Source organism: Aaosphaeria arxii, assembly GCF_010015735.1.
Source record: "Aaosphaeria arxii CBS 175.79 unplaced genomic scaffold BU24scaffold_4, whole genome shotgun sequence".
NCBI classification, from domain to species: domain Eukaryota; kingdom Fungi; phylum Ascomycota; class Dothideomycetes; order Pleosporales; genus Aaosphaeria; species Aaosphaeria arxii.
The window spans coordinates 2,263,285-2,278,795 of record NW_022983477.1 but is presented as its reverse complement, the minus strand read 5'-3'; the positions used below and the strand labels follow the sequence as shown (position 1 = coordinate 2,278,795).

General features: G+C 51.8%; 4 protein-coding genes across 4 annotated transcripts; all 4 read right to left on the bottom strand.

The window, feature by feature from the left end:
* Positions 1-1,034: 1,034 nt before the first annotated feature.
* On the bottom strand, positions 1,035-2,298 carry BU24DRAFT_190756 (uncharacterized protein). The gene has a single exon (XM_033521713.1). It carries the CDS (start codon positions 1,816-1,818, stop codon positions 1,165-1,167), a length of 654 nt encoding a protein of 217 aa, XP_033384377.1. The 5' UTR covers positions 1,819-2,298; the 3' UTR covers positions 1,035-1,164.
* A 283-nt stretch (positions 2,299-2,581) lies between these two features.
* On the bottom strand, positions 2,582-4,484 carry BU24DRAFT_422358 (Bmh2-like protein). The gene is made up of 8 exons (XM_033527968.1): positions 4,357-4,484; positions 4,159-4,166; positions 4,047-4,093; positions 3,951-3,970; positions 3,878-3,889; positions 3,510-3,784; positions 3,349-3,436; positions 2,582-3,278 (listed from the first exon to the last, which is right to left on the bottom strand). The coding sequence occupies exons 1-8, from the start codon at positions 4,366-4,368 to the stop codon at positions 2,898-2,900; spliced, it is 843 nt and encodes a 280-aa protein (XP_033384376.1). The 5' UTR covers positions 4,369-4,484; the 3' UTR covers positions 2,582-2,897.
* A 3,655-nt stretch (positions 4,485-8,139) lies between these two features.
* On the bottom strand, positions 8,140-9,622 carry BU24DRAFT_422354 (DUF1640-domain-containing protein). The gene is made up of 3 exons (XM_033527967.1): positions 9,160-9,622; positions 8,716-9,087; positions 8,140-8,613 (listed from the first exon to the last, which is right to left on the bottom strand). The coding sequence occupies exons 1-3, from the start codon at positions 9,573-9,575 to the stop codon at positions 8,556-8,558; spliced, it is 846 nt and encodes a 281-aa protein (XP_033384375.1). The 5' UTR covers positions 9,576-9,622; the 3' UTR covers positions 8,140-8,555.
* A 155-nt stretch (positions 9,623-9,777) lies between these two features.
* On the bottom strand, positions 9,778-14,333 carry BU24DRAFT_422353 (uncharacterized protein). Its single transcript, XM_033527966.1, has 3 exons — positions 11,252-14,333; positions 10,596-11,202; positions 9,778-10,547 (listed from the first exon to the last, which is right to left on the bottom strand). Exons 1-3 carry the CDS (start codon positions 13,930-13,932, stop codon positions 10,008-10,010), a joined length of 3,828 nt encoding a protein of 1,275 aa, XP_033384374.1. The 5' UTR covers positions 13,933-14,333; the 3' UTR covers positions 9,778-10,007.
* Positions 14,334-15,511: the final 1,178 nt, after the last annotated feature.

Below are 15,511 nucleotides of genomic sequence, written 5' to 3'. Positions count from 1 at the left end.
TTTTGCTTCACGATCTCGCGACGCATAGCTCTTTCGACTCTCTTTCTCTCACGATGACGACCATTTTTTACTTCTTTTTCTGTTTCATTTCATGAGCGAACAGACATCTATAGTTTTAATCAGCGCGGATCGGTGTACTCCTTTGTTCTCCCGTAGCCAGTTTCTTTGCCCGCTTGCAAAGATCGCGCCATTTTCTCGCGGCCATGTCACGAGGTTTAGCAGTACCGATAAAAGGGGCGGCAAAAACGTAACAGGAGTGGCAGTGTCATGAATTTCTTTGAATTTGAATCCAAATCTAGCGTAACTAGTGTGAGGACAGCGTAACGCAGCGTAGCATTCTACTACTTCTTCATGTTCTTGCTCTCTATATTGCTCATCTAATGAACTGGGGATTCCCTCTTAAAATATCGTGAAAGACCAAACAGTCTCTAGATATCACATTCGTATCACTGTCTATTTGAAAGAAGAAGAAAAAAAAGAAGAAAAACGATCTTCTTCGTTGTGTACCTTTTCCCACAGTTCCGCTTGCTCACTCAGACATCGGGATTGGTAGGCGACCATCCCGACCGGTGAAACGAGTGCGGAATCGCGTACGGACGTGCCTGCATGCATGCACGCACGCACCTTGAAGTGGGTGAGCGCTGAGGAGTGCGTACGGTTTCCGTGGGAGTGAGGCCGGAGGGAAGAGAGCAGTGAGAGCCACAGTGTGGGTGTTCAAATAGTCGTACGAGGGGTACAAGAGGGGACCGAGTCTTGTCTTGTGGGGTGTGACAAGACGGGGCTGGGGTGATGTAGTAGAAAGGACTCTGGTAAGTGTGGTGTGACTTGGGCTGGGTCGGTGGGTTTCGTAGATACTCGAAAATGTTGGTCGAACATGATGGAGACGTAATCGAGCTTGATGCATCTCCTTCCTCTCCTCATCTGTGTGTGTATGCTTCACTCTGTATGAGCTGCTCTCCACTTGGTTGGAGATCTTCGTTTTTTCACGACAAACGAACTCCCGTAATGTGCATGATAGCCAGGCAGGCAGGTAGGCAGGCAGACTTCCCCTATCAGTGACGTGGTTCCTGTCAACCCCCAGTATAGAACGAATGGTTCATTTACCTGCACACATCACAGACAGAGAGCTCGTGAGTAGGCGGGTAGGTGTCCCGATCCAATATCTCATCCACCATCCTCTTCAACCCCAAACCCAACTCGAACCCAAAGACTACAGCCCACACATCCCACAACGACCTCATTGCCCGCTCCACTCTGCACGGCATCCTCCAGTTCCTCCTCTTTGATCCTGAATCCCCTATCTTCGCCGCACCTGCACGCCCGAACCCACTCCAGCTCTTCCTCATCCCCTCCATTGCTGGCGATGACCTCCTCGAAGTCTTCACCGAGATCAAGGACCTCCAGCCCGAGGATGAAATCGTCTCTTTTCTTGTCGTTGCCCTCGACACCACCGCCGCCGGTCGTTGCCCCGTTCGTGGTCAACGAGTTGGAAGCAGAGGATAGATATCGGTCGTACTCGTCCCTAGACGCCTTGACGCTCAACACGCGGTACGCCTCGAGGACGTCGTCGACCGTGTAGCCCGCTCCCTGTTTCGTCGGGGCCGTAGGCCTGGAAACACCATCGCTGCCCTTGTGTCCGCCCACGTTCTGCGCGTCTTCGCGATTCTTGTCCGGATGGGCCCGTAGAAGGGCATTGCGGTAGGCGATCTTAATGTCTGCGTCCGAGGGCCGCTGCGTGCGAGAGGAGTGAACAGCGAGGAATGGAGGATCGAGTCCGAGCGTCTGATAGTAGAGTGTTGAAGGGAACGCGGTCGGCATGATGTCTATAGCTTTGGCTTCTTCCTCCTCTTGGCGTGGTGCGATTTCAAGAGGCAGGTACTATGCAGGTCGATGTGTGAGGTACTGGTGGTGAGGAAAGAGCGACTATGCGTTACGAGAACCAAAAACAGTTCAAGGGTCTAGAGCGATCAGTGGTCCTATCCCAGACATCTCCCCAGTATGTGCCTGTCAGCAGCACTCCATGGGGTGAGAGCAAAGTTGTTCAGTCGTTACAACACCTCTGGTAAGTGAGCTTGACTACAAAAAAAAGTTGAGGTGCGGATTTAGTGCGCCCCGCGGGGTGTAAATTCCTCGGGTGGCGGGGCTGCGATTTGGCTCGTTCACTAGCAGTTGGGGTAACATAGGTGTACATACATGTACATACAACCAACCAACGTTAACGAGACTGCGCATCTGAGACATGTCTTGCTTTTTCTTGAAACTCGACTCTTTTCGAATTCATGGTACCTCACACGGTGATTGTCATTTCATGTTGCGCACAAATAGTTTCAATAGGACTGAATTGGTAGGGTGTCTTTGGAGTAATCTAGAGAGCAGCACTACATATTTGGACAATACTGGTCAACCGTAGCCTGAGAGCCATTTCCAAAGACGCATAATCATTGGTCTGTCTCGTACGATTACTGCCTAAGAGACATACATCCCGCCAGTTCGCCAAAAGGGGGGTTGTTCGTAGATATGGGAGCAAAAAGAAAAACATGTGGGGAAATCAGGGGGATCGCATTCGAGAATTCAAGCACCTGCCCACCACCCAAACGCATTACGAGTGCCGGCTTCCGTGATGAAAGACAACCACTCGTACGGTCCGAGTTAAACCAATCCACCAGGGGGGTAAACGTCAAGGGGACAGTGCTGAGCGTGAGAGGAATTCAGAAACAGACATGAGTCGTGGAGAATTTGGGAGATCCGAGCCGCTTGCTGCTAAAGCCAATTTTCGAAATCACATAGACACACAACTCCGGGAGACACTCGCTACCGTGAAGTTCGCCTTCATCCGTCCCTTGTGGATGGACGAGAACGACCGGACCGCGAGGACATGGTCAACGAGATGAAAATGTCTAAGCGGCAGCGGGGGCTGCAGGAGGCTGCTGCGGCTCCTCAGCGGGGGCGGCTGCTGGAGCCTCAGCGGGCTTCTCCTCTGTCTTGGTCTCCTCCTTAGCGGGGGCCTCGGCGGACTGCTCAGCCTCAGCACCGTCCGATGATGTCCAGAGGGTAAGGTTGTCGCGGAGGAGCTGCATGATGAGGGTGCTGTCCCGGTAGGACTCCTCAGAGAGAGAGTCGAGCTCAGCAATAGCATCGTCGAAAGCCTGCTTGGCGAGGTGGCAAGCACGGTCGGGCGAGTTGAGGATCTCGTAGTAGAAGACGGAGAAGTTCAAGGCAAGACCGAGACGGATGGGGTGAGTGGGAGTGAGCTCAGTCTGGGCGACATCGGTTGCGGTCTATTATGTGATGATCAGTCAGGGTGTTTTGTGGTTGGTGGTGGTGATGGAATATGTGATTGCGTCATACCTTGTACGCCTCGTGTGCGGCAGTCGCAGCGACCTTGCGCTTCTCGCCAGAAGCGAACTCGGCGAGATAACGGTGGTAGTCACCCTTCCTGTAATGTGCCAGATGATTAGAATTGTGCAAAACGCTTATCGCGAGACGGATGGCGGCTCAGGAGGACGTACATCTTGTGGTAGAAGACCTTGGACTCGCCAGACTCGGCCTTGGGGATGAGCGACTCATCAAGGACGTTGAGAACATCCTGGCAGACCTGCTCGAGCTCGGTCTCGATCTTCTGACGGTAATCGCGGATGGTGCCAACGTGCTTCTCAGAGCCCTTGGACTCCTCCTTCTGCTCGATGGATGAGATGATGCGCCATGAGGCACGTCGCGTGCCGACGACGTTCTTGTAGGCGACGGACAACAAGTTGCGCTCATCGACGGTCAATTCGCCACCGATCTGTACTTGGTGTTAGGTCAAGTTTGTGGGGGGAGGGGGGAGGTTCCCGTCGCAGGCGGACGCGGGCGGGAGGTTGAGGCAATGTTGACGTACCTTGGCGACTTCCTAAAATACGGTGAGCACGTAAGTCCAGCCAAAACTGCAAAAGTTAGAGGGCTCGACTGACCTTCATGTAGGTGACCATCTCTGTAAAGACATGTTGATTAGCACTGGCGCAATAGAGGTGGTAGGGGAGCAAGGAAGATGTAAACAGAGAACATACCATCGTAACGCTCAGCCTGTTCGCACAGCCGGGCGAGGAAGGTCTTGCTGTAGCGAGAAGTCAATCATAACTGCGTCGGAAGTTAGGGTATAGGATGCGAAGGGAAGCGTACCTCTCGCGCTGTAGAGAAGAATCAAGTTAGCCAAGAGTAAACGGTTATCGCATCGTGAATATACGCGGACGGGGACAGGCAGCAAAGCAGAGCGAAGGTAGCGGTAGAGGAGCCCGAGGGGTCATGGTAGGTAGGGTAGGCGACGGAAGGCGAGGGGTAGGTGGGATAGGAAGATGATGATGAGAAGACAGGACGTACCTCGTTGGCCATTTTGGAAATGTTTTTGTGGTTGTGAAGTGGTAGATGAGAGAGAGAGAGAGAGAGAGAGAGATAGTAAGTGGGTGGTGAGAGAGGATGGAGACGGGGGAGAGGAAGAGTGGGAAGAGTGAAGTAGGAGTAGGGTTGTTGGGTTGAGAAAAGTGGTTGAAGGTTTGAAGGTTGGAGTGCAGGTAGAGGGAGTTAGTAGAGTGAGTGAGTGAGTAAGTAAGGTAAGAGGTAAGAGAAGTGACAGAGAGGTAGCAGGGCAGGGGAGGATCAGGTGGGCCGTGGGGAGAGAAGAGAGAAGAGAGAAGAGAGTAGAAGGGGAGGGAGGGAGGAGGGGAGGGGGTGTTTGTTTTGAGAGGGAGCGTGTGCGTGTGCTTGTGTGTGTGGGTGCGGCTGCGGCTGGTTCTACTGCTGCTTGTCTTGTCTGCTTGCCTGCCTGCTTTGCTTGCTTGCTGTTATGCCGTTATGCTGCTGTACTGTGCTTTACTGCCATGTACTCTAATATACTATGGAGAGAATGGATAGGATAGACATTTCCATGCCCTGCCGCAGTGCCGCTGCCTGGTCTTACTTGTAGACGAGACGACACGAGACAAGGCGAGACGACGATACTATGTATCATATTGATGAGACGAGACAGGATCTATCATTGGTACTGGTATTATTGATAATTACCTCCACCGTGTACCAGTATCAGTGGCTACCAACCAGTTACCTACCTACCTACCCAGCTAAACCCTAACCAAGACCACGACAACATCGACAATAACAACACAACAGCCACTCATCATTGGAACCCGCCATCGTCTCTACTCTCTGCCCCCCCCCCAGGCCTCTCCCATAACCTTCGGAGACAACGCACAGCGCATACTACTACACGATAATACAGACCTTACCAGATCGTACTACACTATTCCGGACTTGACAGCACCAGTCCGCTTTGCTGAGCAGGCAATACTTCAGGTATCCAGCAGAAAACCACGGAACAACGCTGCTTACTGCTTTGCTACACAGTACATACCTTACCGGAACATACAGTCAGTGTCTGTACGCCTGGCAGGTGGCCTACCCAGCACCTAGGTCAGATAATTAGGACATGTCTGCCTCACTATCCTGCGCCCTTCTTGTGAAAGCTGGAAGGGGGAGAGAGAGAAAACCTTTCATCCATCCCACCTACACAGTAGTATGATTGCACAACGCATCCATACCGTACCTAAACACCTAATCCTATACTAATCAGACCATACTATACCATTTTATGATGCTCGCCACCTTTCCTCATTCTTCACCTCAGTCGCCTCACGGCAACTACTGCGAACCTCGTGTCAGGTCTAGGCCATGACCCTTTTTTTTTTCTCAGCAGTAGTAGCCCTCTCTCTTCAGTTCAGTCCGTCCAAATGTCAGACTTGGCGGCGCGGGTGAGGAGGAGAAGGTGGGCAGCGGGAGCGGGAGGGGAGTTTGACACGTGAGCGGAAAATACACATTTCCACATGATACAATTATCGACATGGCTACTCCGTACTGAAGGAAGTCATCGATACTTTCTGTATCATTGTGATTTTTGTGAATTCACTATTATGATTGATTTGCATGACAGAAAACAGCACTGAGCAAACCCACAGGTCTGTGTCTCGTCTTGCGCTCTTACAAGTTACGACTTACCTAGGAGTAGAGTATTACATGGACACTCCACTTCCCTCCATAGCCTCATTTCCCCACTTTGAAACTCCGTATCGTCCAGGCTGCCGTACCACGAGTCCACCACCGCTAATTCTCTCCGACTCCCAGGTACTCCGTATATACAACCAATACAATACTCTACATACACAGTAATACAATAATAATGATACACACATGTTCCCTTCTCGGCGTCTACTAATTCCTGCCACCTTTCCTATCACAACCCGGACTATTCTTTCTCGTCACACCAGGAGTAACTAAAAACCCCTCTCCAAGCCCGGCTCGACAACAGGTCGCTGCCCCCATTATTGAACCTGAACCATGTCCGTCCCAGAACGGGGCTGTGGGTTGCCAATCACACACATGCAAACACACCTTAGACAGACTCTGCCTTGTTTGGATTCTGGAAGCACCTAGAAGGAAAGGAAAAAAAACAGAGCGTCGTTGTCGACGGGGGGAAATATTGACAAGGGAAAACAACAATACAATGGACGGCAAAGAGAAAACCTTTGTTCCACCAATTTCGTCAAACTCCCCCTTCTCATTCGCCCGTTTATTCTTTCCCTTGGTTTCGAAGGTCTACGGAGTACTTGTAGTTAGGTACCTACTGGTATCTCTTCCAACTCGCACGCGCAATACTCTGACCAGACAGTCCATCGAATATCGCAACAAATCTTACATAACTTGCTCTTTGGACCGACTATAATTAAATCAAAACAAAGTCTATTTTTTCAGGCGGTCAGAGTTGGCCTGATTAATTTCAAGTCGAGGCACGGGAAAAAGGCTGACGTACCAACACCGATATACAGACCCCATCATCATCGTCACGTTTCAGTTCAGACCAGACTGTGTGTCCATGCCCACTGCCCGCCGCTCGCCCACCAACGCCATTGTCGTACTCGCCCCTTGTCCTATCCTGTCCTGTCCTGCCAGAAGCTGTGCAAGTAACTAATGACTGCGCCCTTGCCCTTCCACTGCTCGTACCGTGGTTATCGTCAACGAGCCGCTGTCTCAGATCTACGCTTCTGCCTCTGATTCTCGATTGTTGGCACATGGTTCAAGCCAGATCTTCGTTCCCCGACGTCTCTCGCTCGCGCGCGGCAAAGCAGGGCAGGACCCATTCCTCATGGGACTGTCGTTACTTGTATCTATCTACGGAGTACTCTGTACAGACTATGTGAGTGGGCGAGAAGGAAAATCAGTCACACTGGGAAGTACTCTAGAGTGGTGTTGTAATCATAATTCATTCTTTCACTACCAAGTATTCGCAACCTTCCGCCATTATTCCCGTTCTTATTATCATCACCTTTATCAGTATCATTGCATCATACACTCTCTTTGACCATTAATACTACAACGCAAGTATTGCCGCCCCCTCTTCCACGGCTTTTTCCTCGCGTATGTACCTTGTACCTTGTACCATATTCACACCATCCATGTCACTACATTACCCAATCTGCATATGTCGAATCGACTGTCATCCACTCTCCTCTTCCTACCTCGTCGCGTATGTACGGCGGACGCCTATCAAACCCCCAATCACAAACCCAACAATGCCTGAATTTCTCCCTCATTCCATCCCTCTTACCTACCCCTCCCCCTCCCTCAACACCCTCCAATGACGACATCAGATGTGTTCAATTTCTCAGCCCCCACCCTGCCAGCGCAACCAAAAATCAAGATCAAACTCCTCCCTTGCCGATACTTGTGGATGTATTCACATGATAACAAAGTCAATAATGACAATATAACAATAATGACTCACATCCATGGACCATTTTTGATTGATCACTTTGCTATTTCTAGCGTTATGGACATTATCCACGTCTTCTCGACCTTGACGAAAAAGGAGCACTTGCATGGGTGATAATCTTCTGTCGCTTTTATATTTCGAGGTCACGATGAACCACCGTTAAAAGCCTAGGTACATATAGCAGAGGGACAACGAGAAAAATATTTGGAAAAAAAAATACGTACTATCTTGCAATGTCATATGGTCGAGCACCATTCATATACTAATTAGTAATATTGTGTTGACTCATCGTCGACCCTGTTGCTATTGTTGACAGAAGGCACATCCGATTGTTTGTGTGATCATACAGGTATACAAATTCTTCTGTCATTGCTGCTAAATTGTTGCTAGCCATGTATGGAAAATACTACAATACTTGTGTACATACAGTCTCCTCTAGAACGCCGGTACTATGAATGACTGGAGAGAAGACATCGCTAAGTGGAGATACCTTGAATCATGTAGTATGAGTATGAATAGATATACACGCATATACATAATATATGCAAACGGTCCCAAGCCAGAATGGAGATGGTCAAGATTTGTGGGCTCGGTCATTCAATGCCCTTTCCTTCCGTGAGAAATGGATCATCTCGCTCCGAGTAGGCCATGCAACTTGAACACTATAACAACCAGATACTCTCTCTCACACTGGTCCCATTACCCTGTCTTATCCAGAAATCATATCGACTTGTCTGTCTTCATACGAACGAAAGCAGGTCTACATGAGTAGACGCCACACACCCAACATGAGTGCGGCCGTACCGGTACAAACACCCCTGAAGAAGTAACCGCGTTAGCAAAAGGGCATCTCATTTGGGGAACTTCCCCTCTCTAATGGCCATGATGACCAAGACGATGTCCAAGGGAAAAGAACTTACATCAACCACTGCAGCGTCGAAAACTTGACCTGCTCGAGCCTCTCCCTCAGCTGCGCAGTCTCCTGCTCGATCCTCGTCTCCGTCTCCTTGATCTTGAGCTCCTGCACGTTGGCCTCCTCCCGTATCCTGCCCTTCTCCAGGTTCAGGTCCAGCCGCACAGACGCCTGCGTCCGCTGGATCTCGTCTCGGAGCCGCGAGTTGAGCTTCGCGAGCTCGTTGGTGAGCCGCTCGTGCGACGTCCGCGTCAGCGACGACTCCGTCGAGTCGGCCGTCATCAGCTCCGAGCGCAGCTTTGCGAAGTCAACTTTCTGCGTGTAGGTCGCGCGCTCTTGGTCTTCGCGGAGGACCATCGTGCGGGTGAGGTTTTGTATGCTGTGCAGACTGTGTGATTAGCCCACTGTACTTCCAGAAATATGACACAGAGGGTTGGGATGGAACGCATACCTCTCCTCAATCACGTCCGTGAGAACTCTCATCATCGCCTCGGCTTGCTCCTCCGTGAACCCCTCGCCCTTGAGCCGCTGGACGAACTTCAGCGTGTCAAAGTGATGGTCCTTAGCTTGCGCTGGAGTAGCGCTGAAGCTTCGATGCAAGGCGAGGGCCGCGGTCGTGCTTGCCACAGCAGGCGGGTATCTCTGCTGCCATCCCAATTGCGCCGAAGGTCGAAATGTTGGTCTCAGATTATTCGCAGACGTCGTCGTGGCCCTTGGAGCAGCCGGAATCGGAGAGGATGAATGGAAGCGTCGACCTTCGGACAGTCCGCCAGACAGTGCTGGTCGCGCAGCTCTCGCACTCCACGTCAGCTGCGGGAGGAGAAATCGCGGTATCACCATCGATTGTAAGGGGGCTGCCGACGCCATTGTGCCCTGTGGTGCAGGTATAATCAAAAGTTCTGGTGGGAAAGTTCAGAGACGCCCGCGTGCGCTTTAATGCGGGATGAGGTCCTCGGACGGCAAGACTTTACCCAATCGGGCCAGCTACCATTCAGCTCGTTCGGAACTATGAGGAAGCTGCAAGCTGCACTTCGGAAATGCAAAAGAACGAAACGATGCGCATAGTCAAAGGGAAACAATGATAATTTCAAGGGTATGGAAGTAAATACTATGGTCATCTATCATGGCGATACCAGTTCGTCAACAACAAAATCCATCAATCGGTATTGTATCGCTCCACATATAAACGCAAATCAAATCAAATATTCATTCCGCTTGCTATGCACGACAGACAAACGATCATAAAACACCCCCCAGCATGAATTACATCAAAGCACAACAAGGCCAAAGCCTGCTCAATCACCGGCCGTAATCCAAGCTCGGTACAATGACAGGGCCATACTTCATGGGTGCACTGAAAGCTCCCTCGTTCTGCACCATGAAATCTACCGCAAGACTCAACTTGCCACTTCCATGTCCCGGCACGGCCTGGCCGAAAGTGCCATTGACAATCTCCGGATCGTAGACCACACAGGCAATGTAGTTCCTGCGACCCATCAATCGCTTGTACTCCCGGGCCGCGCCGTTGACATCTTGAGTGAAGATCTCCATCATGTCTTCCTTGGTGTCTGATGGTAGATGCGTACTCTTATGTCCATTCTGGGGGACATAAAGAGCTCGGTTGTTGTGAAGCAGACGCAACACATAGTTGCTCGGCGGACCATTCACCACTGATGCTGAAATGATTTGGTACATGGTCTTGTGGTCCTGAGGTTTGGCAGGGTCATGGACAAGACCTGCTCCACAGCAATCGACGGCACCCGAGAAGAACGTCATGCGCAACGACTTGTTGTGAGAGATGCCTTGTAGCGTTCTAATCAGGTATGTGCGCTCGAGGTCCTAGAAGAAGTCAGTTAAAAGCTACAATTAGAATGCTAAGACACATACCTTCGAATCGTGCGTCCACAGATCTCTCAGCTCATCGAGCAGATCAATCTCACCGAATGGACTGAGAACACCGCTCATCAAGCCAGATTTGCCAACGGCTTTCTTCACGGAATTGAAACCTTCGCCAACCACCGATTTGGCTCCCACGACACCGGCAACGGAACTTGTGACCTTGCCCAGCATATTGAAAGTACCCGTGACGGCCTTCTTTCCGGTAGCCATCGAGTTAGCAAGATGCTCGACCGACTCCAAGCGAGGGTAGATGATGGGAACCGGGATCATCCAGATGCAGTGCTGGACGCTAGGTGGCAACGTAACAATCTTGGGGAAAAGACCTTGATAAGTTGGACCGGCCATCACCTGGTGAGGGTTTCGTTCCGAGCGACAATCAGGTGCAACTACTGTAACGCAAGGACCGAGATATTTGATGAAATGCCAACCCGTTCCAGTGATGGTAAACAGGTCCACATCATTGCTGACGTTTCGGAGAATCTCAACTGTCGTGTGATGTTGGAACAAAAGGTACATCTCGATACCAATGCGCCCAATGTTCTTGAACATGTTGGAGAACTGCATATGTTCCGGATACGAGCCAAATCCATCGAAACTAATGCTTTGTCAGAATAGTGCTCCTCTGTACGATGAGGGGAACTTACATGTCATGGTCGTCAAGCGCCAGGATGTGAGGAATCTGAGCGAAAGCCTCTCGCAGATGCGGCTGGTCAAAGTGGCTGGTGTAGTAGTGGAAGTACGCATGGCAGACTTCCTCCTCATGCTTCGCCGTCCAAGGAGCATTCTTACGGTTCTCCTTCCCACTAGTGGCAGTCCATTGCTTGAGGAGTGGGATCTCCTTCCATAATCGATCGGCATATATCTGGCCGCCCATTCCAAGCTGCACGTGAAACCCGCCACACTCGTTGTTCTTCTGCAGTATGTCTTTCCACATATATCCAATACCGCCAAGTTTGGCCCTCTCTGCCGCATTCACATTGAGCGCAAAGTCATTGCCAGAGTGCGCAATGAATCGCCAGCTCGTCTCATGGCGCCCTGCAACAAGGAATTCGAATCGAGTACAGCCCAAATGCGAAGTAATGGCGTACGTCCACTTAGATGCATGGTCTTCCTCCATCTTTAGATCTATATCGTACCGATAGAATATCCAATTTTGATGAGAGTAGATTGGGTTTGCCTTTAGTTGACGAGGACTGGGAGATAAGTCGACGCTCTGGTGGATGTGGATTGTTGGAGGGTGAGGTGTGTTGGTGACTAGAAGGATCGAACCAAGCCACAGGCCTCGCTCAAGGTCCATATTCGTATATCTCAAGTAAGGACCAAAGTAGACGCTATTTGTAGGATTGACCTTGTACTGATCCACGCCAGCAACAGGAGGTGGCCCCGTGAAGCCAGCAGCTGTTGGTGTCGCAATGGGATCCATACTCATCATGCTTCCGGGGTAGGTGGCCATCTGTGCGGCAGGGAAGCTCGGAGATGCCAATGGAGTCTTTCCATATCCTGGAGATGCCAGCGGATTCGTGAAATTGCTCACGGGAGACATTGGCTCATTGAGATTCAAAGGTGTAGGACCTTTAGGGAACTCCCATTGTGTGGACTGCGTCGGCAAGTGGATATAGTAATATTGCCCCGAGCCGGGATCAAGGTGCGCAATCCAGCCTTCGGGAAGCGGCGGCGGAGACGCAGGGCCAGGACCGGGTGCGGGGCTTGGAGTCGAGGTAGGCTGCGCTTGACTGCTGAAGGAGCTCCCAGTGGGTGTCGGCGAGATCACGCCTGCCATATTGGAGGGACCTGGCTGCGCGATCGGCTGCTGAGGCGGTTGTGCCTGTTGCGGTGGAGGCTGGACGGGTTGATTTGGCTGTTGAGGTTGCTGGGACTGGATGTTGTTCGCGAAAGCAGGGTGTCCTTGAAGGTTAGGATCGCTCATAACACCACCTTGGGGAGCTGGTGCTGAGGCACTCTGGTTTCGTTTCTCATTTGGAAAGCCTTGTGCAGTGGTAGCCCCCCCTGCAGCGCTGGGATGGGGAATGCTTGAATACGCAGGCGGTGGCTCCTCCGTCAAGTTCATACGGTTCATATCCTGGCTCAATTGATGCCCAGCAGGACCATTTCCAGGGGGAACATTGTTCGTAGGGGGACCATTCGCCGCTGGTGGAGGATATTGGACATTGGTAGGGGGTGGAGAAAACTGGTTGTTGACACCAGGTGGCATGTATGACGTCTGAGCTTGAGATGCTTGTGGAGGGCTTCCGCCGTGTCCCACCTCATTCATGCCCTGATAAACAGCGGTTGGACCGTGAGGTTGGCTTCCCGGCTGCTCAGTAGGAGTCCATGGCCGGCGCGGAGGTTGCTGTTGCTGCTGCTGGGGCGGTGGCGAACTGACAGGGGGAGAAGCCATGTTCTGTCGAGGTGGCTGATTGGCATAAACCTGGTTTCTTTGCGCGGCGGCTGCATTCTGGGCGGTTTGCGCTTGCAAGTTTGTCAAAGTTGAAGTTCCAGCGATACCTGCGGCTGCAAATCGAGCTTCAATCCCTCCGCTTGGAGGTGGAATGATTGGGGTTTCCGGCGGAGGTGGCGAGCCTCTCTGCGCTCTCGTTGTTGATGTTGAAGCGGTCGAGCTCAGGCGGTTGACGCCACGAGGGTTGGGAATATTCAGCGTAGAAGGTTCTTCTTGCTTAGAAGCTCCAGCGCCATTGGGAGGAGGCCAATACTGTTGGTGATAGTCGGGATAGGGGTTGGGATCAGTACTGCCTTTGCGCTGCGGAGGAACCTGGAAGAGTCCCTCTTTATCGGGAGTCTCTGGCCCTGGAGAGTCTGGAAGTGGTTTCGGAGCCGTTCCCCTACGCTCAGCCAACCTAGAAGGCTGTATGGAACCATCCGCGGTCCTTCCTGGCGCGCCATACCCAGATATCGTGGGCCTGTTAGGGTCGTTGGCATCGAATCGCGGCCTGGGGCTACTTGAACCCGCCGTGTGAGCCGTCGAGCTCGAGCCTCGCCTTCTCCCTTCTGTCTCTGGAGGTGTGGAGTTCTTGGAAGCTCGTTCAGCCTCGCTGAGGGGTGTATATCTTCGCGCTGGTCGGTCGTCTGGGTAGGGCAAGGGCACAGTCGGAGGACTTGTAGGCGGCGCAGGATACGACGGCATAGGAGGAGGACGGGAGAATAAGGGAGCCTTTGAGCTGCCTGCTGAATCTGTGCGCGGTGGAGGACTCTTGGAGTCAGAGTCCCTTTTTGCGATTCTCAAAGGACCAACCGTGGGAGTATCTGGAGTGTCGGAGGGCCGCAGGAAGAGCTCCTCCTCGGGCCGTCCTTGTCTGCGACCATCCATGGCCAGAGATCTGTTGTTAGATAAATGTATAATTTTTTGGGCTCGAAAGGATCTTCGGCGATGACAGGTACACACTTATTTTTGGAGACGGGTGCAGGTCAAGTGTTGTTGGGAGACGGGCGGTGGGCGTGGGTGGATAAAGTGGTGGTGGGATTGCTGGGCTGCGCTGTTGCTCGCGGGGTAGATCAATATGACGACGCTTACACGAGCGAAACAGGGCAATGCTGCGACGATGATTGCGCAGGCAGCTGCAGCTGGAAAGAGCTCGTATATGAACAGTTAGGACCGAGGTCTGCCACCAGCTGGCTATGTAGTAGTTAAGATACTTTGAGAGAAGGAAACAGAAGAAGGAAGAGGCGGGGGGAATAGTGAGAGAAAGAGAGGCGGCAAATGAGGTGAATTATCGCCCTGCTGTAGGTACGTATGTATAGGTATTGAGTAGATATAAGCATAGGCATGTATGGGATGGGTATAGGGCCACAGGGCCACAGGGCAATAGGTACTCGTACCTCATCTCTGTCTTAGTTGCCGTCCGAGGCGAAGTTATGCCTACTTGGGTGCACATAGAGTAGCCATTCACCCATCTTCTCACCTTTCAACACCCGGAATACCCTTTTCCAGATGCGCGCCACCCCTCTGCCCCCCTCTTCTTCCCATTTTCATTTCCAAGCGATCCATAAGAGTCCAAGACCAAGACTCGAACGTAGACATCTTTTCGAGTATTGGGCCGTCGTGGGTCTCTTCTGCGCGACCACTCGACCCATTGCACGTTCTCGATGCGCCCCAGCGGTCGTATGGCACTTGTGATTGGATCTTGACCCTTCATTACGCGCGCTGCAGGCCGGATTGCTGGCCGCCCATCATCCTATCACACTTGGCGGCGCGTCTGGCTGTTTCTTCAATGCGCATGGCCGGCAAGTTGACGTGGGTCTGGGCAGATGGGGGTGGCCGTGGAACTCATGCAAACTGTGGTTCCATGGAGAGAAAGAGAATGGGAGAAGCCTACTTGTAGTCTCATGAGCCGTACCTTGGTTGACGGTTCATGGTCGGATGTTGATCTTCCTTTGTGTGAGGGAGGGAGCGAGGCATCGAATTCGACGGCGCTGGAGCGGCCCGGCCAGTTCGTTTGTGCAGCGGCCCCTGACCCAATTCTTTGCGGCGTCAAGGGCTTCTTTTGAAAGGAAAGATGGCAACAGTACCTAGCAGGTAGGCAGGTAGGTATGTATACTTCGTACTCCGTACATGTGCAACCCTTCTTTTGTTCAGGACCTGACTAGGCTGGAATTCCTCGACTTGAAGGCATTCCAGGCTCCCTCTAACAAATACGATGATGATCGTTAGCAAGATTGCCCCATTGGGCTGACTAACGGGAGTTTAAGAAAAAAAAGGCTCTAGTCCACATGCGGATAATTATATTTTTATCCCTCTCGAACTCTAGATATGCCAGCGCCCTGTCACCGGTAGACTTGGCAAGCCTGTAAACCATACCACATGATCTGCGTACTCTCCTATATACACATTCATCCTCGTATTGACCATGCAGCTCTCCTCCAATCCATCAATGACATTATTGGCGCAC